A 27,641-nucleotide genomic window follows, 5' to 3' on the forward strand; every position below is an offset into this window, starting at 1 on the left:
AATCGCGTCCCTGCAGATCAGGTGAAAGGGTTAACTCCTATTTCACCCGATCTGCAGGGAGAGGGGGAGTTGTACTTCAGCCCAGGGGGGGGGGTGGCTTTGCCCCCACGTGGCTACGATCGCTCTGATTGGCTGTTGAAAGTGCAACAGCCAATCAGAGTAATTTGCAATATTTCACCTATGAAAATGGTGAAATATTGCAATCCAGCCATGGCCGATGCTGCAATAGCATCTGCCATGGCTGGAAATCATGTTCTGCCCCCCCCCCCCCACCGCCCCCGATCTCCTCCCCAGTCGTCCGTTATGTGGCCCGGTCCTCTCCGTCCTCCTGTCCGCTCCCCCGTCCTCCTGCCCGCTCCTTCCTTGCTCCGATCCACCTCCCCTGTGCTCCGATCCAACCCCTGAGCTCCCCCCTTACCCCCACATACTTACCGAGCCTCCCGGTGTCGGTCCGTCTCCTCCCTGGGCGCCACCATCTTCCAAAATGGCGGGCGCATGCGCAGTACGCCCGCCGAATCTGCCTGCCGGCAGATTCGTTCCATGTACGTTTTGATCACTGTGAAGACCTATCACAGTGATCAAAATAAAAAAAAATGTAAATGACACCCCCCCCTTTATCACCCTTATAGCTAGGGACAACAATAAAATAAAGAAAATATATATATTTTTTTCCCCCCACTAGGTTCAGAACCAGGGTCAGGGTCAGGGTTTTCTGGTCCTCTGTGGATTTTTCCTTAGGGTTAGGGTATTCTGGTCCTCTGTGGATTTTTCCACAGCACATTTGATAAATTCGCAGTGTAAAACCGCTGCGGACTTATCGCGGATTCAACGTGGTTTTTCTGCGGATTTCACTGCGGTTTTACAACTGCGGTTTTCTATTGGAGCAGTTGTAAAACCGCTGCGGAATCCGCAGAAAGAAGTGACATGCTGCGGAATGTAAACCGCTGCGTTTCTGCGCAGTTTTTTCCGCAGCATGGGCACAGCGTTTTTTGTTTCCCATAGGTTTACATTGAACTATAATCTCAAGGGAAACTGCTGCGGACCCGCAGCTGCGGAAACGCTGCGGATCCGCAGCGTTTTCCGCAGCGTGTGTACATAGCCTTAGAATTAGGCTATGTGCACACGGTGTGGATTTGGCTGCGGATCCGCAGCGGATTGGCTGCTGCGGATTCGTAGCAGTTTTCCAACAGGTTTACAGTTCCATGTAAATCTTTGGAAAACCAAATCCGCTGTGCCCATGGTGCGGAAAATACCGCGCAGAAACGCTGCGTTGTATTTTACGCAGCATATCAATTCTTTGTGTGGATTCCGCAGCGTTTTACACCTGTTCCTCAATAGGAATCCGCAGGTGAAATCCGCACAGAAACCACTGGAAATCTGTGGTAAATCCGCAGGTAAAACGCAGTGCCTTTTACCTGCGGATTTTTCAAAAATGGTGCGGAAAAATCTCACACGAATCCACAACGTGGGCACATAGCCTTAGGGTTAGGGATGGAATTAGGGCTAGGGTTGGAAATAGGTTTAAGATTAGGCTTGTGGTTAGGGTTATGGTTAGGGGTGTGTTGGGGTTAGGGTTGTGGTTAGGGTTGAAATTAGGGTTGGGATAAGGGATAGGGGTGTGTTGGGTTAGGGTTGTGGTTAGGGGTGTGTTGGGGTTAGGGTTATGGCTAGAGTTGGGATTAGGGTTAGGGGTGTGTTGGGGTTAGTGTTGGAGTTAGAATTGAGAGGTTTCCACTGTTTAGGCACATCAGGGGTCTCCAAACGCAACATGGCGCCACCATTGATTCCAGCCAATCTTGCGTTCCAAAAGTCAAATGGTGCACCCTCCCTTCCGAGCCCCAATGTGCAACCAAACAGTGGTTTACCCCCACGTACGGAGTACCAGCATACTCGGGACAAACTGGGCAACAACTATTGGGGTCCAATTTCTTCTGTTACCCTTGTGAAAATAAAAAATTGCTTGCTAAAACATCATTTTTGAGGAAATAAAAATGATTTTTTATTTTCACGGCTCTGCGTTGTAAACTTCTGTGAAGCACTTGGGGGTTCAAAGTGCTCACCACATATCTAGATAAGTTCCTTTGGGGGTCTAGTTTCCAAAATAGGGTCACTTGTGGGGGGGTTTCTACTATTTAGACACATCAGGGTCTCTGCAAATGCAACGTGACGCCCGCAGACCATTCCATCAAAGTCTGCATTTCAAAACGTCACTACTTCCCTTCCGAGCCCCGGCGTGTGCCCAAATAGTGGTTTACCCCCACATATGGGATACCAGCATACTCGAGACAAACTGGGCAACAACTATTGGGGTCCAATTTCTCCTTTTAGCCTTGTGAAAATAAATAATTGCTTGCTAAAACATCATTTTTGAGGAAAGAAAAATGATTTTTTATTTTCACAGCTCTGCGTTGTAAACTTCTGTGAAGCACTTGGGGGTTCAAAGTGCTCAACACACATCTAGATAAGTTCCTTTGGGGGTCTAGTTTCCAAAATGGGGTCACTTGTGGGGGGAGTTTACTGTTTAGGGACATCAGGGGCTCTGCAAACGCAACGTGAAGCCCGCAGAGCATTCCATCAAAGTCTGCATTTCAAAATGTCACTACTTCACTTCCGAGCCCTGGCATGTGCCCAAACAGTGGTTTACTCCCACATATGGGGTATCAGCGTACTCAGGAGAAACTGGACAATAACTATTCGGGTCCAATTTCCCCTGTTACCCTTGGGAAAATAAAAAAGTCCGGGCTAAAAAATCATTTTTGAGGAAATAGAAATTATTTTTTACTTTCACGGCTCTGCGTTATAAACTTCTGTGAAGCACCTGGTGGTTTAAAGTGCTCACTATGCATCTAGATAAGTTCCTTGGGGGGTCTAGTTTCCAAAATGGGGTCACTTGTGGGGGAGCTCCAGTGTTTAGGCACACAGGGGCTCTCCAAAGGCGACATGGTGTCCGCTAATGATTGGAGCTAATTTTCCATTCAAAAAGTCAAATGGCGCTCCTTCCCTTCCGAGCCTTGCCGTGCGCCCAAACAGTGGTTTACCCCCACATATGAGATATCGGCGTACTCAGGAGAAATTGGCCAACAAATTTTAGGATCCATTTTATCCTGTTGCCCATGTGAAAATGAAAATATTGAGGCTAAAATAATTTTTTTTGTGAAAAAAAAGCACTTTTTCATTTTTATGGATCAATTTCTGAAGCACATAAGGATTTAAAGTGCTCACTATGCATCTAGATAAGTTCCTTGGGGGGGTCTAGTTTCCAAAATGGGGTCACTTGTGTGGGAGCTCCAATGTTTAGGCACACAGGGGCTCTCCAAACGCGACATGGTGTCCGCTAACGATGGAGATCATTTTTCATTCAAAAAGTCAAATGGCGCTCCTTCCCTTCCGAGCCTTACCATGTGCCCAAACAGTGGTTTACCCCCACATATGAGGTATCGGTGTACTCAGGAGAAATTTCCCAACAAATTTTAGGATCCATTTTATCCTGTTGCCCATGTGAAAATGAAGAAATTGAGGCTAAAAGAATTTTTTTGTGAAAAAAAAGTACATTTTCATTTTTACGGATCAATTTGTGAAGCACCTGGGGGTTTAAAGTGCTCACTATGCTTCTAGATAAGTTCACTGGGGCGTCTAGTTTCCAAATTGGGGTCACTTGTGGGGGAGCTCTAATGTTTAGGCACACGGGGGCTCTCCAAACGTGACATGCTATCCGCTGAAGATTGGAGCCAAATTTTCATTCAAAAAGTGAAATGGCGCTCCTTCCCTTCCGAGCCCTGCCGTGCGCCCAACCAGTGGTTTACCCCCACATATGAGGTATCAGCGTACTCAGGACAAATTGGACAACAACGTTCATGGTCCAGTTTCTCCTTTTACCCTTGGGAAAATAAAAAAATTGTTGCTAAAAGATCATTTTTGTGACTAAAAAGTTAAATGTTCATATTTTCCTTCCATGTTGCTTCTGCTGCTGTGAAACACCTGAAGGGTTAACAAACTTCTTGAATGTAGTTTTAAGCACCTTGAGGGGTGCAGTTTTTAGAATGGGATCACTTTTGGGTATTTTCAGCCATATAGACCCCTCAAACTGACTTCAAATGTGAGGTGGTCCCTAAATAAAATGATTTTGTAAATTTTGTTGTAAAAATGAGAAATCACTGGTCAAATTTTAACCTTTATAACTTCCTAGCAAAAAAAAATTTTGGTTCCAAAATTGTGCTGATGTAAAGTAGACATGTGGGAAATGTTATTTATTAACTATTTTGTGTCACATAACTCTCTGATTTAACAGAATAAAAATTCAAAATTTGAAAATTGCGAAATTTTCAAAATTTTCGCCAAATTTCCATTTTTTTCACAAATAAACGCAGAAATTATTGACCTAAGTTTACCACTAACATGAAGCCCAATATGTCACGAAAAAACAATCTCAGAACCGCTAGGATCCGTTGAAGCGTTCCTGAGTTATTACCTCATAAAGGGACACTGGACAGAATTGAAAAAAACGGCAAGGTCATTAAGGCCAAAATAGGCTGGGTCATGAAGGGGTTAATAGCCTAGGAAGGGGCCATGGACATTGCCCCCCCCCCCTCTGGCTACAAACACCAGGTCACAGCTGCCCCATAAGTGGCGCATCTATAAGATGTAAATATAGTGGTGGTGTACATAGTCGGCTTCCACTTCATCCAGACTGGGCAGATCTCCCTTCTTGCTGATTGCTGGGGATCCCACTGCTGGCATCCCTACCTATCCCTAGTTATCACCTCTCCTATGGATGGGTGATAACTTATTTTCGTGATGCAAGTCCATTATACTACTGTACATAACAGAACATTATATAACCTTAAATTAGAAATGTAATCCTCTGATGTTTATGGTGGCCTTGTAGCTCTCACATGACAAGTAACATTGTGGGAAAGATTTCTCAGACAGTTCAAAATTCAACACACAATCCTTTTGGTTCAAGGGAGAGAGGCTGCTGCAAAAGGAGGTGTCTGGCAGCGACTTTCTCCGCTCTCCCTACTGAAAACTCATGAACGCTCAAATGAACCAGGGTATGGAGAGCGACCTGTTGTTCGCCTGACAACTTCTGTGTGACCAACTTACATTTTTGGATGGAATATTATTCTTATACTGGTTTATTATGTTTGAATTTTATTCTTATATTATCAAGAACATATCACTATGTAGTTTCGGAAACATGGATATGTAGCAATGTCATTCACTAATTATGATGGCAAGATGTGTTAACGAGACAGTAAGTCTTATGACAGATTTGCTCATTTTGATGTTGCGTTTTATTTTCTAATAAAAGGTATAATGTATCTGTCTTCAAACCCCTGCAAGATGCATTAAAACAATTGTTTGTTTGTATTTTCAGATTTTATCGGAAAGAATTTCAACCCTGTGTATAGATAGCTCGACCAACAAGGTAAATATTCTTTTTATTTCCATGTTAACATATTGAAAGTAATATATACAGATTGTATATACTCGCATCAATCACTGTCTCCACAGGGGCTCACAATTTAATCTCCCTTGATCAGGCATACACTAATGCGTCAATTTCATAGAAATCCAATAAACATTCTTTCCCTTCCGTGGGAATTTACAGGTTAATGGAGCGCTCCCTGTAACGTTAGCCCATTCATTTATATCCCTCGTTTGATTGCACTGTCCTCTCCAATATGGAGAGCCACCAGCTAAATGGGATGGCCAACGTGACCCTGTGCGATGATGAGGAACTGAAACAATCGGTTCCCTGTCACTAAAAGAAGAACGATTCCATGGTTTGCTGCAAACAGTTCTGTTTCTGTGATATTATTACCATCATTGTGAATTGCAGCATTTAAGGGGCCTTCGAGTCTAGGCACCTAATTTTTATGCTATTTTTGTTATTTCCCCCCCCCCCCCCCACAAAAAAAAGTACAAAGATTCTTGGGATTTTTTTACAGTATTTTTACTCCTGTTTGAAGTCAGCTTACACAGTGTTATATCATGAAAAATTATACCATAAATAAGTTCTGTAAAAATTCAGTGAAGTTGGCCAGGAAAACAAAGCGGTGGTCATAATCCCGGCTGTTTGTTCTTGTCTGAAACAAACAAACACAAAGACATATTTAATTACTATGATTGTCGCTATCTCTGGTAGCAGAATTAAATAAAAAAAGTGAAAATTAAAAGGTGTCATGCTGAAAATTGAGTATTGATTTTTGGCACAATTGGAGACCTGTCACAATTCCAAAATTAAAAGATTTTAACTTGATTATGATACAGTAGATAGGCTCAATTGACCAGTTGGTTCTGGAGATATCATGGCCACCGATTTGGAAAAAAAAAAAAAAAGCGGTTTCGAGAAAAACGTGTTCAAGTTTTTCGTACTGATTACAGAGACACGTTTACTTATGATCAAATCAGCAATTCCAGGACTATAGAGTGATCCTTTCACATGCTCACCAAATTCTTGCAGAGCTGCTTACTTTTCTGTGATGAGATCTGTCGTCTCGAACGGAGCCAAACGAAGGCAGCTCTAAGCGACTTAAATGAGCCTCGTCCCGAGTGTGCGCGTATATCTCCGCTTGCTGTCCTATAGTCATTCCCATCACGTCCATTACTTTAAGAATTGGCATAATTCCCTCTTTAAAGATAATTTTTACCAAATATATAGCTATGTTTGCAACAGAATGAAGAGGTTTCGGAACAAAAGTCCAAATGAGGGAGTTGAGAGAGTTGTTATTTTCTGTTTCTGCTCCAACATAACGTTCTAATAAGAAATAAACACGGAAACACATCAGGCTCCTAAGACTATATATAGTCATCATAATATTACGGATCAAATTATGGGGCCTTAATATAAGGAAGTGTGGGGTTATTCACGGAATAACGGCGATCGCAAAAAAAAAAACTAGATTTCCCATTAATATGATCTAGAGAAATGGGTTCCCCCGAGCCGTCCCCGGTACCCATGGTATCCCTGGACCTTCCGGCTCTGGAAGAAAATGGCGTGTGCATGCGCAAAGTGCCCGCCGAGGTCTGCCGCCACACTGCAGCAATGGGAGATTTTTCCTATTGGTTCATTTTGAACTGTGATATACCCTATCACAGTGATCAAAATAAAAAAAATAGTAAATCAAACCCCCCTTTATCACCACCTCATTTAGGTAAAAATAATAATATAAAAATAATGTATATTTTTTCATTAGGGTTGGGTTTGGGGCTAGGATTGGGGCTAGGTTTAGGGTTGGAGCTAGTGTTAGGGTTGTTTTAGGGTTACGGTTGGGATTATGGTTGTGGTGTTGGGATTACGGTTGTGACGTTGGGGTTATGGTTGTGTGTGGGTTATGGTTGTGGTGTGGGGGTTAGGGTTGTGTTGGGGATACGGTTGTTTTGGGGTTGAGGGTGGTGGAGTTGGGGTTAGGGTTGTGGTTAGGGTTGGGATTATGGTTAGAGTTGGGATTAGTGTCAGGGGTAGGGCTGTGTTAGGGTTGGCGTTAGATTTTGGGGGTTTCCACTGTTTAAATACATCAGGGGGTCTCCAAAAGTGACATGGCGCCCGCCATTAATTCCAGCCAAGTTTGCGTTAAAAAAGGCAAACAGTGCTCCCTTCCTTCTGAGCCCTGCCATGCACCCAAACAGTGGCTTTCCCCCACATACGTGGTATCTTTGTACTCAGGAGAAATTGCACAAGAAATTTTGTGGTCCATTTTCTCTTGTTACCCTTGTGAAAGTATAACAGTTTGGGTCTAAAGTACGGTACATTTTTTGTGAAAAAAGTAAAATGTAAATTTTTCCTTCCATATTGTTTTATTTCTCGTGAAGCAGCTGAAGGGTTAATAAACTTCTTGAATGTAGTTGTGAGCACCTTGAGGGGTGCAGTTTTTGAATGGTGTCACATTTGGGTATTTTCCGTCATATTGATCCCCCAAACTCACTTCAAATGTGAGGTGGTCCCTAAAAAATATGGTTTTGTAAATTTTATTGGAAAAATGAGAAATCGCTGGTCAACTTTTAATCCTTATAACAGCCTAACAAAATAAAAATGATGTTTCCAAAATTGCGCTGATGTTAAGTAGACATATGAGAAATGTTATTTATTAAGTATATTGTGCGATATGACTCTCTGATTTAAGGGTACAAATATTAAAAGTTTGAAAATTGCAAAATTTTCAACATTTTTCCCAAATTTCCATTTTTTTCATAAATAAACGCAAGTCATATCAAAGAAATGTTACCACTAACATGCAGTACAATATGTCACGAAAAAAATCTCAGAATCAGTGGAATCCGTTGAAGTGTTCCAGAGCTATAACCTCATAAAGTGACATTGGTCAAAATTCTACAAATTGGCTTGGTCATTAAGGGCAAAATTGGTTCTGTCACTAAGTGGTTAATCCAAAAGCTAAGAAATCATACACACAAGGCCGACAGAATACTCCATTGTGCACCATATAGTCCGAGCAGAGCACGTGTCGTAGATCGCTCCCTATTAGGTGCTACAACTTTATTAATATTGCGAATTAAGCTAAAAAAAATTTGATACATTCTCCATACTAAATACATGAAAAATATGAAAAAAATTAATAAAAATAGATTTTTCCGATCCGCTAAACTTGAAGACCCCCTTAAGACATCAAGTGGCAGACACATTAAAGGGAATTTGTCAACGATAAATAACTTGTTTTTTTTGGTGGGGAGGGGGCAATTTCTTTTCTCTGTATCAAAAGCTGTATGAAAAATGAGAAATCTTGCAATTTCCACACAGGCCACTGGGGTTTCTTAGACTCTAACTTCCTGCTCCTTCAGGAAATCCACTTGTAGCAGCAATAGACAGATTCCAACCTTATATTTTGTATTGAAGCATCTAATCAACGGTGCAGAAATTAGGAAGGGAAGCAGAAGGGGCTGTGAAATTACGTATTGTGACTGGTGGATCCTGTGTTATCAGATGTGTATGGAGGTGTTACTGGTCATTATAATCCTGACGGATAAGGAAAACTGCTAGAAATGCTTCCTGAAAGGACTAGTCTAAAATAGCTCCAATGGCTAGTATGAACATTGCAAGCTTTCTAATTTTTATTTTTTAATACAAAGTGTGATCTAAAGAAGAAATAAAATTACCCCAAAAAATCTGTTTATGACAAAAACTTCTCAAAAGCGATCCTGTCACCAGGTTTGGCCAATATAAGATACGGCCACTGCCTTTCAGGGCTTATCTACAGCATTATATAATGCTGTAGATAAGCCCCTGGTCCGACCTGAAAGATAAGAAAAATAAGTTTTATTATACTCACCCGAGGGGGGCGGTCCAATGGGTGTCACAGGTCTGGGTCCGGCACATCCCATCTTGTGATCGCCGCCCTCCTGCTTCTTCATCGGTCCCGGCATCGCCCTCCTGTGCAGGCGTACTTATCTGCCATGTTGAGGGCAGAGGAAAGTACCGCAGTGCGCAGGCCCCGGGAAAGGTCAGAGTGGCCCAGCGCCTGCGCACTGCGGTACTTTACTCTGCCCTCAACAGGACAGATAAGTACGCCTGCGCCGGAGCGCGATGCCGGGGAGCCATGAAGCAAGCAGGAGGGCGGCGATCATAAGAAGATGGGAAGCTCTGGATCCGGACCTGCGACACCCATCAGACCGGACCACCCCCAGGTGAGTATAATAAAACTTATTTTTCTTATCTTTTAGGTCAGATCGGGGTCTTATCAACAGCATTATAGAATGCTATGTATAAGCCCTGAAAGGTGGTGGCCGTATCTTATATCTGCCAAACCTAGTGACAGGTTCCCTTTAAAAAGCTGTCATTTTCTGATGATCCAGTCCCTTTAAGCACTAGTCAAATACACTTCTGGCTTAACCTGACAGCTATCCACCCTTCCAAAGTTCTGCAGGATAGTTTTATCTGTGTTCCATATTCTGCCCCTAAATGTGCTTTCTGTCTACATTATAATATTCAAGCCTTTTTTCTATTGATATCACTTCATCAGTAAATCATGAATCATAAGCTTTTGTTTATCCTCAAAAATTAAATGAAAGTTTTTCTATTCTGAAGGTCTGATCTTACAAAGCTAACATTATTGGTGCCTTTGTTTTATAATCGCCTTATCTTCTCTGAAAGCCTCCTGTTACTCATGTGTGAAAATCCCATCACTACAACACTTTGATGGCAAGGCCTTGTAATTGGAGATGAAATATGATATAAGCCATTCTTACATCTGGAAGGTTCTTACTGGTTTTGATAGATGACTTTTATGACATGTAAATGAAACATAAAGCTTTACACCTCTGGGGGTTTGGCTGATGGTGCAAACAGGGCCAGGTTTATGATGGCCCCTCCACACAGAAGAGCAGTAGGGTAAAGGTGGCCAAACCAGCTGATTTTGGCGGACAGACCACGTATCTAATGTGTATACATGCCCGGGAGAAAGATTAGGGATGCCGGTGAATTTTAACGACACTTCCGTGTTTTGTATTTGTTTTCTAATTTTTTTTTTTTTAGTTCCAAAACTTAATTTATTTTTACCATGCAATAGCTGATTGAGAGCTTATATATATTTTTTAATGCAATTCTACATTTGCAGAATGAAAATTACTAAACAAATGTAATAAATTTTGGTTCCTAAACAATCACTATAGGTGAACTTTCCACTAATTTGCTGCAGTTTACATTATGAGAAACAAAGTAGCTGAAGAAGTGCTGAGAGATATACAGTGGCGAATGAAAGTATTCACCCCCCTTGGCATTTGACATGTCTTGCTTCCTCACAACCTGGAATTTTACTGTTTTTTTTTTCTTTCTTTGAGGGTTTGCTTCAGTACAAGTCTACAACTGTGACCATTTGATTTTATTGTGAAGCAAACAACAAATAGGACAAAATAATTGACAACTTGAGTGTACATAACTATTCACTCCCCTAAAGTCAGTGCAAAGCATGTGACCAGTGTATGATATCCGATATTTCTCTCGATTCACCAACTTAGACTATTCAGTGATGATGCATCACACACAAATCAGATTTCAAAAATATTTAAAAACAGGTTGTAATGTAACAAAATAGGTAGAAAGCCAAGGAGGGTGAATACTTTTGCAAACCTCTGAATTTACAGAATAAATAGTAAAGTGAATGAGGGCACATTAGAGAAAGGTTGGCATATTGTTATTCCAAGTGACAATCTTTTTGTTCTTTTGTTCTCTGGATATAAGCTGCCACCATAGTAATCTGACAGCAATAAGGCAATTGGGAAAGGTAGCAGCAGAATGATTGTACGGCCCACTGCTATCTGATGCATATGGGGGTCTTTAATCTTGTGCTTACTCCTCTGTCCCCATACAGAACAAATGCAAAAGCCAGCAGCTTGGGTCCTACTAAACCTTCTGCTATTCAGGCCTTACAGCTTTCTTCCCAGGTTTGTCAGTGAGTTTTTTCAGCTTTCTAACATATTTGGTTTACTGTTACTGAAATGTGGAATGTATATTAATAAGTCACAAGCTGTCACCGCCAGCCCTCTGACGTGCCCTTTTATACCGTTTGTCCTGAAGTGATGCTGGAGGTGACGAGGTGTGACAAACTCCTGCATGGTATGATAAATATGCACAGCTTAAATATGACTCCAGGAGGCCTCACACAAGAATGCATTCACAATACCGGAGTACCTCTCTGATGCTGTCTTTATAGTTTATTAGGAGCGCGCAGCCTCAGATTGGGGATTCTTCTAATTATCACCTACTAAGAAAAATGGTCAGAAGAATCCCTGAAACGGCCCGACTTGCTAGTAAAAATTGAACATGAACGTCTGGATTTTGGAATCTGTGCATGCAGAGTTGGATCCCACCGCCCTCCATCACACCTCTTATAGTGAAAGCAAAACTCACTCTTTGCACTAACCCAGCGCTGCCACGTACTTTACTAACCTGTCACTGAACCGTTCTAAGGATGTTGCCATTCGGTAACAGCTTTTGTAAAGTGCGCGACAGCGCTCGGTCAATGTAAAGAATGAGAGCTCGCTCTTTCATTGCGTGAGAGGTCGTAGAGAGTTGTGGCATCCTGCTCTACATCCCGGGAGCCCACAATCTGGAAGTTCAGCTAGCCCTTTCAGGGGGACATAAGGGTAACTTCTGGTCACTTTTGTTAATGGGTGATAATTAGCAGAATCACCAATATGGGGCTTCCATCCCTTCTATTAAATAAAACGGGCAGCCACTGATTGGTAATAGGTACTCTTTAAAGTATTCATCTATTTAATTTACCGTTATATCCTTAAAGTTGTGCACCCTTATCTTACCCCCTTTTTTTTACTTTTCTTTTGTTCTACCCTAGTAATGGGTCCTCATTTATTCATGGACAGAGAGGAAGACTAAGTCATGGCTGGATTTTGGCCATAAGCATTTGATACATGTTGACCATTCTTGTTAAGCTGACAACTATTCCTCCTGACCTCCGACTACACATGCAAGTTCTGTATGGGGAAGGGGAGAGTGCTGTACTCATCTGATGGCTGCTTATCTTCCTTGAGAACAAAAGGATTTGGCATGTTAAAAGCCAAAGCCAAGTCCTTTATTTCACTACATCTTCCATGTGGGAAAAGTAGGGACTCTCGCTATACATTATATAGTACGCCTTTCCCACTGAAATTAGCAGTTCCCAGCAGCAGCATTTTATTTTTTTTGCCACCTTAAGCCTCAGCTAGGCTTCTAATGATGCATCATTATGTTTTGAAACTAACTGATAATTAACTTGATCTCTTTTCCAACAGTTCTGGTTCCCCAGAAGTGCAGATGTTTGACATAGAAAATTTGTCACACAATGTTGGGTGTTAAAATATGGTGAACATTCGTTTCTATCATTTTGTACCCCCAGGACTAGTGAAGGCTATGGCCTGACATGTTACGATGACTGAGGGCAAGAAAAGCCACTTTGGAGGCAGTAAACCTATCTGTTATTTACCTTGAACCATTATTATTCTATTTTACTTATGTAAATTGAAAAACTGTTGAAACACGATACAATAATAAGAATGTCAATGTACCTGTATTAGTTTTGTTTTGTTTTGTTTTTTTCTAGTCCTATGGGGAAAGCGTAACATGTGCTGGAAGAGCTTTGAGGAATGCAGTAAGGATTCAGTCTCCTGCTCTTATCAGGGATCGCATGTATCTTACTTGTATTTGTCGGTAAGTTACTCATTAGTAAATAAAATAATTCCTTATTACACATTGTGAAATCATACAGTGTTATAATAGTAACTTGTCTTGTCATAAATTGTCTATCTTCCCCATACACATGAATGCTTGGCTAAACAGAGTTCATGTGTCTTCAATGAGGAGAGGGGAGAAAGTAACCTGCAGATACATTTAATTGAAAACTTCTGAGGCCATGTTGATTAGACTGTATAGTGGCTGCCTCATGAGGACAACCTCTGTCCATTTATATTATGGCATATTGACTTTAAAGTGGACCTGTCACTTGCCATGAATGTCTCTTTTTACCTGGTGTAATTGCTGCTGTTTTCCTGCATCTGGCACTGTTTATGTTTTGTTCCTGAGATATGACCTCTTCTCAGTATGTAAATCAAGTCTTTTTAGCCATCTTGCCTGATTCTCAAGATTCCCATACAGAAATCTTGAAGATCTTGCACACTTTTTTAAAGACTAAATTTATATTCAGTGAAGAGTGGGTCATATCTCAAGAATGGCCGGAGACAGCAGCAAAAGAAAAATAATGCCAGATTTGGGAAAACAATAGGATTTGGACCGTCTAAAAATACATATTTATGAGTAGCGACAGGTCCTATTTAAATAGGGCATTCCCTGCTTCGAAAAACCCTCTGCCTGCTACTCTGTAAGCAAATCGGCTGTGGTGGCTCTCATCTGAAAGGGGTCATTGAGACCATTAATTTAATGTAAAAAGTACATCCAAAAATTAAAAACCTATCAGTAGAGTTGTTCGGGCATGGACACCGAACACGGAATTCACCAGGAAGTCCATGATACTGTTTGGGTGCGGCCCCCCGAACACTGGGTGTTTGTCACGCTGTCATGTGCGTGAGTCCATAGCTATGATCAGAGGTATAAAGTTTACGTCCGGTCATTGGTGTTGGCTGATGGGACTACTGTTTCCATCAACCGACGCCTTCTGCCGCTAATAACAGCGAGAGCAGGAGAGGCTGATGGGAGTGTTCATCAGCCGGTGCCTGCTCTGTAAATAAGTAGTTTAAAAAAAGCGACATGGGTTCCCCTGTAGTTTTGATGACCAGCCAGTCAAAACTCACAGCTGGGGACTGCAACCCTAAGCTGTGATCTTCAACAAGGCTGTTTATCAAGAATAGAGGGGTCCCCATGCTTTATTTTTTATTTTTCTAAATAATAAAAAAAATGGCTTGTGGTCCCCCCATTTTTGACCAGCCAAGTTAAAGCAGACAGCTGGGGGCTTGAATTCTCATGATGGTAAGGGGCAATGGATATTGCCCCCCCCCACCCCAACCTAAAAATAGTAGCCTGCAGCCGCCCAGAAAAGGTACATCTATTAGATGCACCAATTATGGCACTTTCCCCGGCTCTTCCCACTTGCCCATAGTGGTGGCAAGTGGGGTTCATGTTTGTGGGGTTGATATGACCTTTGTATTGTCAGGTAACATCAAGCCCTCGGGTTAGTAATGGAGAAGAGTCTATAAGACACCTTTGCATTACAAATTCTATAGTTATATGGTAAATAAAGACACAGCCAGAATAAAGTCCTTTATTAGAGATAAAACAAAACACACTTTTACTTGTTTATTTAAAGATATCAAATACAGTTATACTCACCTAACGCCTAATTCCACTGAATCCCTCATTCTACTGAAATAAAACAAAAATAAAAAACAACAATATCCCTCACATGTTCGTCGTTCTGACCCAAAGCCATAATCCACGTGTGAGGGATAAACAGTTTTCCACCTGGACAGTGCCAAGATGCAACCGTCCAGACTGAGAACCACTGGTGAATGAGCTGCTGCGCGCGTTGCGTCAGTGACCGGTGAAAGTCTCACGGTGCAGAGGAGAGTTCACCGGGAGAATTTCACTGCCGTGAATTTGAACTAGCGTTTCTAGTGGGGATCTCACCAAGGTCATCGCAGTTCAGCCCGGCTGGGAACATTCTGTTCTGGTTCTTTTGCAAGTTTTCCCACTTCAAACAATGGAGAGGTCTGTAATTTTTATCATAGGTTAAATTAAACTGTGATAAATAGAATCTAAAAATAAAAAAAGAAGAAAATCACATTGTATGTTTTTTAACTAATGAAATTCCATTTAATTGCATGAAATAAATATTTGATCGCCTACCAACCAGCAACAATTCTGGCTCTCACATGTTAGTTTTTCTTTAAGAAGCCCTTCTACTCTGCACTCATTACCTGTAATAATTGTTACCTGTATAAAAGACACCTGTCCACACACTCAATCACATTCCAACCTCTCCACCATGGCCAAGACCACAGCGCTAAGGACACCAGGGACAAAATTGTAGACCTGCACAAGGCTGGGAATAGGCTACAGGACAATAGGGAAGCAGCTTGGTGAGAATGCAACAGCTGGTGGCACAAGTATTTAGAAAATGGAAGAAACACAAGAACACTGTCAATGTTCCTCGGTCTGGGGCTCCATGCAAGATCTCACCTTATGGTGTAAGGATAAGTCTGAGAAATGTCAGGAATCAGCCCAGAATTACACGGGAGGACCTGGTCAATGACCTGAAGAGAGCTTGGACCACAGTCTCAAACATTACCATTAGTAACAACACACTACGCAGTCATGGAGTATAATCCTGGTGGGCATGCAAGGTCACACCAGCACAGGTCCTGGCCAGTTTGAAGTTCGCCAATGACCATCTAGATGTTCCAGAGGAGGCATGGGAGAAGTTCATGTGGTCAGATGAGATCAAAATAGAACTTTCTGATATTAGTGCCACTCACCATGTTTGGAAGAAGAAGAAGGATGAGTACAACCCCATGAACACCTTCCCAACTGTGAAGCATGATAGGGGGAACCTCATACTTTAGGGGTGCTGTTCTGCAAAGGGGACAGGACAACTACAGTGTATTGTAGGTAAGATGGATGGGGTCTTGTGTTGCGAGATTGTGGCCAACAGCCTTCTTCATTCAGCAAGAAGATTGAAGATGGGTCATGGCTGGGTTTTTCCAGCATGACAATGACCTGAAGCACACAACCAGGGCAACTAAAGGTACCTTCACACGAAGCGACGCTGCAGCGATAGCGACAGCGATGCAGATCGCTGCAGCGTCGCTGTTTGATCGCTGGAGAGCTGTCACACAGACCGCTCTCCAGCGACCAACGATGCCGAGGTCCCCGGGTAACCAGGGTAAACATCGGGTTGCTAAGCGCAGGGCCGCGCTTAGTGACCCGATGTTTACCCTGGTTACCAGCGTAAAAGTAAAAAAAACAAACAGTACATACTCACCTGCGCGTCTCCCAGCCTCTGCTTCCTGACACTGACTGAGCTCCGGCCCTAACAGCACAGCGGTGACGTCACCGCTGTGCTTTCACTTTCACTTTAGGGCCGGAGCTCAGTCAGTGTGATGAAGCAGACGCTGGAGGACGCATGTGAGTATGTACTGTTTGTTTTTTTTACTTTTACGCTGGTAACCAGGGTAAACATCGGGTTACTAAGCGCGGCCCTGCGCTTAGTTACCCGATGTTTACCCTGGTTACCAGTGTAAAATATCGCTGGTATCGTTGCTTTTGGTGTCAAACACAACGATACACAGCGATCGGACGACCAAATAAAGTTCTGGACTTTATTCAGCGACCAGCGACATCACAGCAGGATTCTGATCGCTGCTGCGTGTCAAACGAAACGATATCGCTAGAGAGGACGCTGCAACGTCACGGATCGCTAGCGATGTCGTTTCGTGTGAAGGTACCTTTAGGAGTGACTCCATAACAAACATTTCAAGGTCCTTGAGTGGCCCAGCTAGTCTCCGGAACTGAATCAAATAGAATATCTTTTGGAGAGAGTTGAAAACTTTGCCCAGCGACAGCCCCGAAACCTGAAAGATCTGGAGAAGATCTGTATGGAGGAGTGGGCCAAAATCCCTGCTGCAGTGTGTGCAAACTTGGTCAAGAATTACAGGAAACATCTGTCTTCTGTAATTTCAAACAAAGGTTTCTGTACCAAATATTAAGTTCTATTTCCTATTTTATCAAATACTTATTTCATGCAATATAATGCAAGTTAATTATGTAAATCATACAATGTGATTTTCTGGATTTTTTTTTAACATTTTGTCTCTTTGTAGGTGGGAAAACGTGCAAAATTGGCAGTGTATCAAATACTCATTTTCCCCAGTCTATGTACAGATTTAGCACATTGTATGTAGCAAGTCAGCGCATTGTCAAGAGTAGAATTAGCTCTGCGAAAAAAAAATCTGTCAGTCAATATAGCAATGGATTAGGAGGAACTTAACACTTATGCTCTGTTCAATTTATGTACAAGACTGTTTATAAAAATTCTGCAGACTGACTAACTCATTGGGCAAATTTTTCATCTTAAATTTTATTGTCCCTTTAAAGTGAACCTGTCACCGGGTTTGGCTGATATGAGTTATGGCCACCACCTTTCAGCCCTGATATACAGCATTCTATAATGCTGTATATAATCCCCTAAACTGTCTTGTGAGAGAAGAAAAATAACTTTTCGGCATCGCAAGAAGACGGCAGGCGCCAGTCCAAGAAAAGTGACACCCATCGGACCAGACAGTCTTAGACAGACAGGTCGAGATGGCGGCTTATATTCAGCATCATAGATTGCTGTATATTGGGGCTGAAAGGTGATGGCTGTAACTCATATCGGCCAAACCTGGTGACAGGATCCCTTTAGCTGTCAGCTCCCCAGATTCAGCCTAGAAACATAGTGCATATGTGTCAGGATATCCAATACATTTATGTTTGAATAATATAAGAATTAAAAAGTTTTTTTACTAGAAATATTTGTGGAGTTTTAAATGTTTATTGATGTATAAAGTAATTGTATTTTTAAAACATCTTTTCTAATTATTATTTCTGGATCAATCATATATCCTCTAATTTTTCTTTTTTTCTTCTTTTTAGAAAAAGTTGTGTAGGATCAGAGTTGGTGGATTGGCTCATGCAGCACTGCCCATTTGTTCAATGTAGATACACCGCTTCTGGAATCTGGCAAATCTTGCTTAAACTGGGAATCCTGCTTTCAGGTCTGTTAAACTGAAACCATTTGTGTTTATATAACTCACAAAATCCTAATGAGAGATGAGAGACAGTGCAAACAGCTTTTCTTTTTTTTTCTGAAAAATGTTCCAGCTGTTCTAAAGAATTATTGAGATGAAAATAATTTTATGGATAACCGTGTTACTTCTGTTCCTGGAAGGTAGTGGTGCATGAAGGGAAAGGAATGTCCTATGCCGGCAGCATGTCCCATCACTTTGGTGTTACTTCTCCTTGGTGCACGTACATGTCTCCATGTTATATAGCTGCTGCATTTATCGGAGGTGTTATTTCTGTGGCTAATCCTTCATTGAACATGTTTCCTCTAGTCCTAGGCTTGACATTTTTTGTTTTAAAAAGACATGCTGGAAAATAAATCAAATCAGTTTTGCCTCTCGTATAGGTAACATTGTTATTCTCAAAGATTTTTAACTCCCAATAGAAGCAAAATGTATAGCTTTTAAAGAAGCTGTGAAATAGCTACAACTTCAGAATAGATACAAGAAGAAAACCATTAACAGGGCCGCGCTCCTGGGTCAAGATGACTCAAAGATGGTTAAAGAAGATTAAATTCTTTCTTTTATTTTATCATGCAGTAACACGTTTTGGGGTCTGTGCCCCTTCTTCAGACTTACTGGCCAATTAGTGGGGGTCCCAGCAATTGCAGTCCCAACTTCCCTCAAGTTATCCCCCTTTTAATGATGGGAATAACCTTTTAAGCAAATGTATCTACTCTTTCTAAACACTGTAAAGCAGGTGGGTGTAACATAACAATTAGTGTAATAGAACAAGTGTTCCAACGAATTTTATAGACCTCAAGGCAAACACTTTGTTAGTTGGACCTCCCCCTTTGTTGCAAAAAAATTGTAACAATTTGTTTCTTAATATTCTAGTTTAGCAAATCATACTACTGAGGGAGAGCAAATGGTAATTGTGTCACTGTTTTATTTATATAGACTAAGTTGTGTATAACGCCTTTGTGTTTATGCATAAGATTTATGTGTGTTTTATTTATTTTTTAGGTAACTTCTAATTCTTCTCATCTGAGTTTTTTTTTTTTTAATCAAAAAACATTTGTATTGAGACAATCACGATTTCCAAACAATACATATTACATTTTGGTTTAACATATCACTGTAAATCCATCCATTGTCATGACAACATTACAAGCATACCTGTAATATCTCATGAAATAATCTTATAATTTTATTGTAATCCAATTATCAAAACGTTTCCTTCCACCCCCTCCCAGTTAAACTCTTCCCCCAAAACATCCCCCCTTTCCCTTGTTTGGTATGGCTTCTTTTCCTATGTATTTGTTTCTTCAATATTCACTAATGCATTCATTCTTCAGATTCGAAAATTACGATGCCCTTCTATATCCTACTCTAACATACCGTATATACTCGAGTATAAGCCGAGACCCCTAATTTTGCCACAAAAAAATGGGAAAGCCTAGGGTGGGAAATGCAGCAGCTTCCGGTAAATTTCAAAAATAAAAATAGGTACCAATAAAAGTAAAATTGATTAAGACATCAGTAGGTTAAGTGTTTTTTAATATCCATATTGAATCAGGAGCCCCATATAATGCTCTATACAGTTCATGATGGGCCCATAAGATGCTCCATACAAAATATTCCCCATATAATGCTGCATAAAGTTCATGATGGGCCCCATAAGATGCTCCATATTAAAATATGCCCCATATAATTTTGAGCAAAAGGTTAATGATGGCCCCATATGATGCTCCATAGATTATGCCCCATATAGTGCTGCACAAAGGTTGATGACCCCATAAGATGCTCCATAGATTATGCCCCATATGCTGCTGCTGCGATGAAAAAAAAAAAAAATCACATACTCACCTCTCGTCGCTCAGGCCCCTGGCACTTGCGATATTCACCTGTCCCCATTCCACCGCCGTCTTCCGGTGCTCTGACTGTTCAGGCAGAGGGCGGCGCGCACACTAACCACGTCATCGTGCCCTCTGACCTGAACATCACAGCCAGAGGATGTGGAACGGGGACAGGTGAATATCGCGCAATGCTCACCCTCCCCCATTATACTCACCCTCCTGACACGGTCCCTGCTTCTCCGTCGTCCCGGGCCGGCAGCTTGTTCCTGTGTTCAGCGGTCACTGGTACTGCTCATTAAAGTAATGAATATGCGCTCCACCCCTATGGGAGTGGAGTCGCGTCCATATTCATTACTATAATGAGGTGTACCAGTGACCGCTGAACACAGAAAGAGCTGTGGCTCCCGGAGACCATCGCATCGGAGCAGCAAGGACAGCGCCGGGAGCAGGTGAGTATGATGTGACTGCCGCCGCTCCCCCTCCCCCACCGACCCCCTGGGAATGACTCGAGTATAAGCCGAGAGGGGTACTTTCAGCCTTAAAAAATGGGCTGAAAATCTCAGCTTATACTCGAGTATATATGGTAAATGTATTAAATATTACATCTCCAGCAAGAGCCTCTGAAACAACCCGGGTACATTTGATCCATTTTCCCCATTGTTCCCCAAATTTCTTAACCGCACCTCTCTTAATATATATTTTTCTCCATTAGAATGGTGTTATTCAAGACTCTAACTATCTGTTCAATCCCAGGCGGACTGCATGAGAGCCATTGCCTGGCGATACACTTTCTTGTATGATTCAAAAGTTTGCCTATTCCCAATTGAATGGATGTGTTAATGCCACAATCCCCCCGATATCCCAGGATACTGATCTATAAGTTTAGGTCCCTTTGAGATATGCCTGGTCCCCTGTCTTGATTTCCTCCTGCTTAGCACAAAACTGTAGCTTGAAACTAATAATGCATCTAATCCCATTATTTCCTATGAGAATGGTTTTGTATCCAGTGGAATCAAATGCATTGCCAGTTATTTCCCTGCCTGTCCTACTAAGGCTACTAGAACAATGCACAATTTTGTCATCAAGCTGCTTAAAGGGAAACCTAGTAGTTGATTCATGCTGCTCGAACCACAAACAGCATGTATCGGAGACTGGCTGTTATGTTGCATGTAGACTAGTCAGACAGTGGTGTCCCCGGCTTCTCCACGGCCGTTCCCCTTGAGTGAAAGGTCTCTCCCTATACACACATGTATGGAGAGACCGGTCATTGAATGACAATGGGTGGGGAGAAGTCTGACTGTGTGTGGCTTGGTACTCGGTGGTTTTTAAAGTATGCAGTATTGGGCAGCATGTCACAGCTTTCAGTTTCCCTTTAAGTACACCATACAATCTCATGTATCTGTGCTTTTTGAAATAAAAAAAAAACATCTGTCAGGAAACCATTGATATATGTGAATCGGCCTTTTCTGGGTTCAGACTGGTCTATTTTTGCCCAGTTTGGTGTCTGTGTGCACAACAGACCATACACAGAAAGCACATTGACCAATTTCAGTCAATGTGCAAGAGCACACGAGCAATTTTCTAAGGTGTGTGTGTGTGATAAAAAAATGTTGCAACAGCACTGTTCACGATCATTTCACGGACAAACAGTGCTTGCAACTATCCTCAGTCACTGGCTCAGTAATTTCAAGGTTCATCTGAACTTTGCCGAACTGTTGTTCTCTAAATTGCTCATTTAATTTCCTAAGATCCTGTCTTTGTTTGGCCAAAAGCTATCTCTCTTGACTTCCCCATAAACATGAATGTTCTCATTGGGGAGAGAGTAGAAAGCCATCATCAAACACTTTCTACAGTGGTGGAAACAAATGGATTAAGAATTTGACTTCAGTTGACGTCGGTAAAATGTCAGGAGGCCCCCATACGCATTATATGGTTGGCCAATCCCATTGACATCAATTCACACTATTCACAAAAGAGCTAATTTAGTCTTCTAATAAGCTTGTTCTCCTAAAATAAAAAAAAAGTTTTAAGTTTTATCTTGTTGGTTATATTTATATGTTCATGAAGCCGACAATGGATTTTCTTCTTGCTTCGATAATGCTGCTAGTATTGTATCATGTAGCGTGACATTGAGCAGAAGTTCTCAATATGTCTAAAAACAGATTTTATAGCAATAATTGACCCCCTGCTTTTGCTCAAAGAAAGAAGTATTGGACAAATGACTGTGCTATTACAGAGAGACTTCTGATCAATTCGGCATGCACTCGAAATTTCAGAATGATTTGTCGTTCATAATTGCTCTGTTGAGGTCGCCTTTTCAGATGACAAAATATTGCAAATCATTTTGACTTTGGCCTCTGCTTCTGTTTCTAAAAGAAGAAAACCCCCTGTTGTGCTTAGATATAAAATCAGAGGTACAGTTAAAACCCCATTCTCTTCTTCAAGTGCCCCATTATAGCTCTCTAAAAAACGAGCTGTAATGCCGCCGATGTACTCTAAAGAGTGCGTATTATGGCTGTAAATGCTCCCAGACACAGTCCCAGGAGGTCCATTTTCTTAAAATCCCGTCAGAAATATCTGTTGAGCGTTTTCCTACAGGTCTCTGCAGTAGATCACAGCAATGGCATTTTACAATATTAAAGTAATCTCACTTATAGCATGAATGTGCTAAGCCGGCAGACGAGAGCGCCATGTTTACTTTCTCTAAACTCCCATTTCCATCAAGAACGATAAAGGTCGCTCACAGTCATTTTTTTTTATCTCTGTGATAATAAGAATGTGAATATATTTGGATAATCCTTTTCTTATCTATTTTGTTTGCGTTCTTTTTCCTTCATAGTATTCTGTGGAGAGAAGTGATTTGTGTCACACACGGGGACAAAATATATTGTATATGGTAAAAAACCACTACTGTACTCTAGAAAGGTCCTTACTGCACATCCTACAGGACAAAATAATAATTATATAAATATGCAATACAATTCCTTTACTACGAAATTTACTTTTATGATCGAGATTGTCAGGAAATGCAGGTCAAAATAAATAAAAAAAAGTATGGAACATTGCCTTACCTAGCATTATACATTGACTACAGGAATAGTGCCACTCAGTACTCGCAGGATTACTGCTATGGTACCCACAGAAATCATGTTATGCCATAACCCAGATATTGTGCCATGTTTTTTTTTTGCCGTGATGTAATTTTTGTGAATTTAGATAGATCTGGAAAACAGGCCATGTGCCTAATTATTTTATAAGAGCTTTTGCTGGGTATACAAAGCAGGTTCTGGGGCTGGAAGCACCAACTGTTGTAACTGTACCCAAGCATGGAAGTCCCAGGACCGCCTAAATGCACGGGGAGCAGAGCTTGTGCATTGACTGCTTTCTGCCCTTTTACGTGACCAAGTGATTGTTTTTAGGTAGAGGATACCAAAAATATTTAGACTAAGAACATAGGCCGAATGGTCATCACTACAATCTTATCTGTCATCAAATTGCCAGTGTTAATTGACTTTTTTTGCCATACAGATTCTCAGTTATAATAATCTTTTTTTTTTTGTTCTAAAAATTAAATTACAATTTTTACTTTAGTCGTCTAAGTGCAGGAGAGGCTGGAGTTCAATATGATCAGAGATAACAAATCTGCAGGCAGAATGAGAACTTACCTAGCACCAGGAGTAGAGTGTGCTGATCTTCAGGGAGGCAGTGACCTTTGTGCAATACATAGTATAGGTAGCCATGTGACCTTGAATTCACACATCCTATTTTTTTCTTCTTTCCATACAGTGGACAAACAGCATTGCTTCCAGGATGGCTTTGTGTTCTACCAGTTTTCGTCAGATGAGTGTGCTGATGCTGCCTGTGAATTTGGAAGAGACAAAGGCTGGCAGATGGGCGTTCAACTCTTAAAACAGCTTGCACCACTTGCTCCACTGACCTCGAATATCTGCGATGTGTAAGTTTTGTGTTCCGAATCACAGCTCTGCCAAACATTTAAGCTGAGTAGTCAAGAACTAGCTGAGAGTTCAGTGCATTAATACACACCGTTCAAAATCCATATTTTATGTAAACCGTGTGTTTTTTTTACTGTTTTTAGGAAACATTTTTATTTTTCTACAAGTAATGACAGGATTTCATCATGATATGTATGAGATGTGAAAATCATTGTGCTCTTACAGGTCCTGACACCAAGAACTCAGCGGGCGGCATCTATGTGGGTGGCCATTTACACATTACTTATAAATGTACTGTCCAGCAATACTTAGTTAGTAATTATTATATTTTCAAATATGCAAACCATTGTGGATAACTTTACATTTTCATCAATGAAAATGCCTTCTTCTATGAATCAAGTTCACATGAGTCCCTTAAGCCTAATAAACTCTATTTTATAATCTAATTTTCATGGTTTCCAATTCAAAAATATCCTTCACCTCTTTTCCCTTCTTTGTGTCCCCCTCACTACCCCTGCCAATCTGTGCTATTGTGTGGGGGTTGCTGGGTGGACTCGTTTTCCTATTTTGTGTCCACTTGCAACAGCTTGTGCATGCACCCTATATGTCTTTGCTCCTCATCAGCCGCCTTTATTTTTTGCTAATTGTAAGGTTAATTTCCCATGAGGAGTTTTTGGTGTTGTGTATAGTTTCTGCACAGAGTCTTATAGTTCCAGTACAGTGGTGAGATTTATAGAAATTTCACACCCACTGTCAATTTTTTTTTGCGCAAAGTGAACTGACCTGCGTGTGATTGATATCCGCAACATCACAATTTCTCCTATGGATACACTGAGTTTTCTGCACAGATTTTCCCCAAAGAATTGCATTAAATACAGAAAATCCACAATTAAAAAAAAATAATACACAGTATATATATGTGTGTGTGTGTGTTTTTCATATGATTCTTCTCTAATTAGCACATGAATGTATTAGTTTTGTCAAAACCAAATTCCATGGAGCATCAAAAACAATACAACATTATTTAAAACCTTGCATAGCAAAAAGACAAAAAAAGCAAAAATGAAAATAACCTAATTTCACTAATAGGTGCAGAAATACTGCAACATCAAGTTTAACTAAATACTCATCACAGAACACAAAATAGGAGTGATCCATGGTGAAGGACTGGTGATGAGGAACAGGGAAGAGTCGATGGGATCTGCTCACGTGGTGGAGTTGTGCAAATCAGGCACAACTCTGATGAGAGTAGTAGTGATGTGTAGACTGCTGCTCCACCTGTTAAAGCCAGCATAATGTCTTATTAAAACAACTGTGGCAAAAAAAGGAGAAAAAAAATGTTGTGGTGAGCGCTGTCATGATGATGAGAAGGGGTAGAAAGAAACATTTTATTTAAAAAACAACAAAATCGAACTGATTTCTTCCTGTAGCCTGAGGAAGAATTCAGTTCGATTTTGAAAACGCGTTTTTGTCTTTTAATAAATGTTCATTGTTTTTCTACACTTTCTCATCCTTGTCTTCATCGTGACAATACCCACCACAAGGAGGTTTTTTTCTCAATTTGTGCCTTGCAATTGTTCAAATAGTCATCATGGGAACGTAGCCAGACTGTAGAGTCCTCTTAAGTTTCCTGGTCAGTTTTTTCATCCTTGGAAGCTATAAATATATCTCATATTTAGTTACCTAGTCATTCTACTTACATATTCTGACTTCTAGAAGTATGGATAGTCGTCTTTTACCTGTGACATGTATGAATATACAGTAGTTCCTAGTATGATCCCTGTTCAGTCTTCTTTCTCCTCTGGGAACCATACATACATAGTCCTTAGTAGGATCACTAACATGTCACCTTACCCCTTCTGCCCAATTCTATTAAATACCGTAGTCCTTTGAAAATTTCTCAATCTCTCCTTTAAACATTTTCCCTATTAAGTTCAGTCAGTCTCCTTACCTTTCTGGCAGCCATAAACATAGTCCCTTGTATGTTCCTTTGTAAATTGATAATGATTGTACCATGAAGTCTGTAGCCGTGAAAAGAGATTAACCCGTGAACAAGAAAGTACTATCCTGAGAAGTCGTCTTCTCTGCTTTGCCGTATGGGGCAGTTGGACAGGATTTGGTCCTATGACAAGTAAGAAAGAAGCAATTATAGCTAAGTGTATCTGGGGGAGTGGATAAATAGACCTCTTAAATCACAATCAAACACATCTTTTAGCTTTTCACTTTAAGATAAGGCAGCAAGATAATGATAGTTTAGTTACACACCTAAAGAACAGTGCTTTGAATGGTCGTTCTGCGTTATACGTGCCTGGTCTACTGGGCTCTATAATGGTCATATAGTGTAGTTTTGTCATTTATCAGGTGATCTTTAGCTATATTGTTGATATATATCCTTTCTTATGGTGGTTCCGATTTTGTTCACATGGAGTTTTTGGGAACATTTAGGCTTCTTTCACACTAGCGTCGGGCTCGGCCCGTCACCGTGCGTCGGGCCGAGGTCCCCGACGCTAGCGTTGTCTCCGCCGCACAACGGGGGCAGCGGATGCATTTTTCCAGCGCATCCGCTGCCGCATTGTGAGGTGCGGGGAAGTGCGTGGAGGTGGGGCCGGAGTTCCGGCCGCGCATGCGCGGTCGGAAAAAGCGGACCGTCGGGAGCAAAAAACTTTACATGTAACGTTTTTTGCTCCCGACGGTCCGCCACAGCACGGCGCAACCGTCGCACGACGGTTGCGACGTGTGTCATTGCGTCGCAAATGCGTCGCTAATGTTAGTCAATGCAGAAAAAACGCATCCTGCAAGCACTTTTGCAGGATGCATTTTTTCGGCAAAACGACGCATTTGCAACGTAATGCAGTTAACGCTAGTGTGAAAGTAGCCATATTTGAATTTAATGTGCTCCAACATTTTTCTTACAAACCATTTCAAAAACTTTTCCTATTCATTTCTATGGGAAATCCAATTCATTGTTAATATAATATGTGTGTGTGTGTATGTGTATATATATATATATATATATATATATATATATATATATATATATATATATATATATATATATATATATATATATATATATATATATATATATATATATATATTGTAGCGTGGCTGAAGGTTGTATAGTCGACGGGAGGTATGTATCACAGAGAAGGCTTGTCGCTGTGATGTAACCCGGAGTGTTTCCGGTAATGCACATAAAGCAATAAGGAAGTGTTTAAGTATATTTGGGTCCGGGTTACGGGTAGCTATGAGAGATGGGAGGGTCTGGCTACCCATATACCTCACCCCTGGGTAAGGGGCATAACCATGCCTATCTATGTTTGTTTCAGGACCTGTGGTGATGTCAGAACCACATGTCTAATCATGTGACAGGTACCTGGGTGTGGTTTCAGGCTACATAATGGAGGTGTGTTTGGCACATGGCAGTGAGTGTTTGGGAATCTGTGAGTGTGGACAGAGATCCCTGTGTCCAGGCAGGACACTACAGACAGGAGTCTGTGTGTGTGGAGGAGAAAGCGGAGAGCGGAGCTCTTCTATTGACTTTTATGCTATTTCGGCCTGATGTACGGACTGTTTTCCTTTTTGTTGCTGCCTTGCTGGTTTATGGAGC

The 27,641-nt window shown here is 41.2% G+C and overlaps 1 protein-coding gene across 1 annotated transcript in view; it reads left to right on the top strand.

The window, feature by feature from the left end:
* RAPGEF5 (Rap guanine nucleotide exchange factor 5) overlaps positions 1 to 27,641 on the top strand; it is a 366,882-nt gene that overhangs the window by 98,621 nt on the left and 240,620 nt on the right. The window contains exons 2-5 of the mRNA XM_077268709.1: positions 5,378 to 5,428; positions 13,053 to 13,159; positions 18,092 to 18,213; positions 23,865 to 24,033. Coding sequence (XP_077124824.1) covers positions 5,378 to 5,428; positions 13,053 to 13,159; positions 18,092 to 18,213; positions 23,865 to 24,033 — 449 coding nt within the window. The remainder of the gene's footprint in view (positions 1 to 5,377; positions 5,429 to 13,052; positions 13,160 to 18,091; positions 18,214 to 23,864; positions 24,034 to 27,641) is intronic.

The sequence above is a fragment of the Ranitomeya variabilis genome, chromosome 6 (assembly GCF_051348905.1).
Source record: "Ranitomeya variabilis isolate aRanVar5 chromosome 6, aRanVar5.hap1, whole genome shotgun sequence".
Lineage (NCBI taxonomy): Eukaryota > Metazoa > Chordata > Amphibia > Anura > Dendrobatidae > Ranitomeya > Ranitomeya variabilis.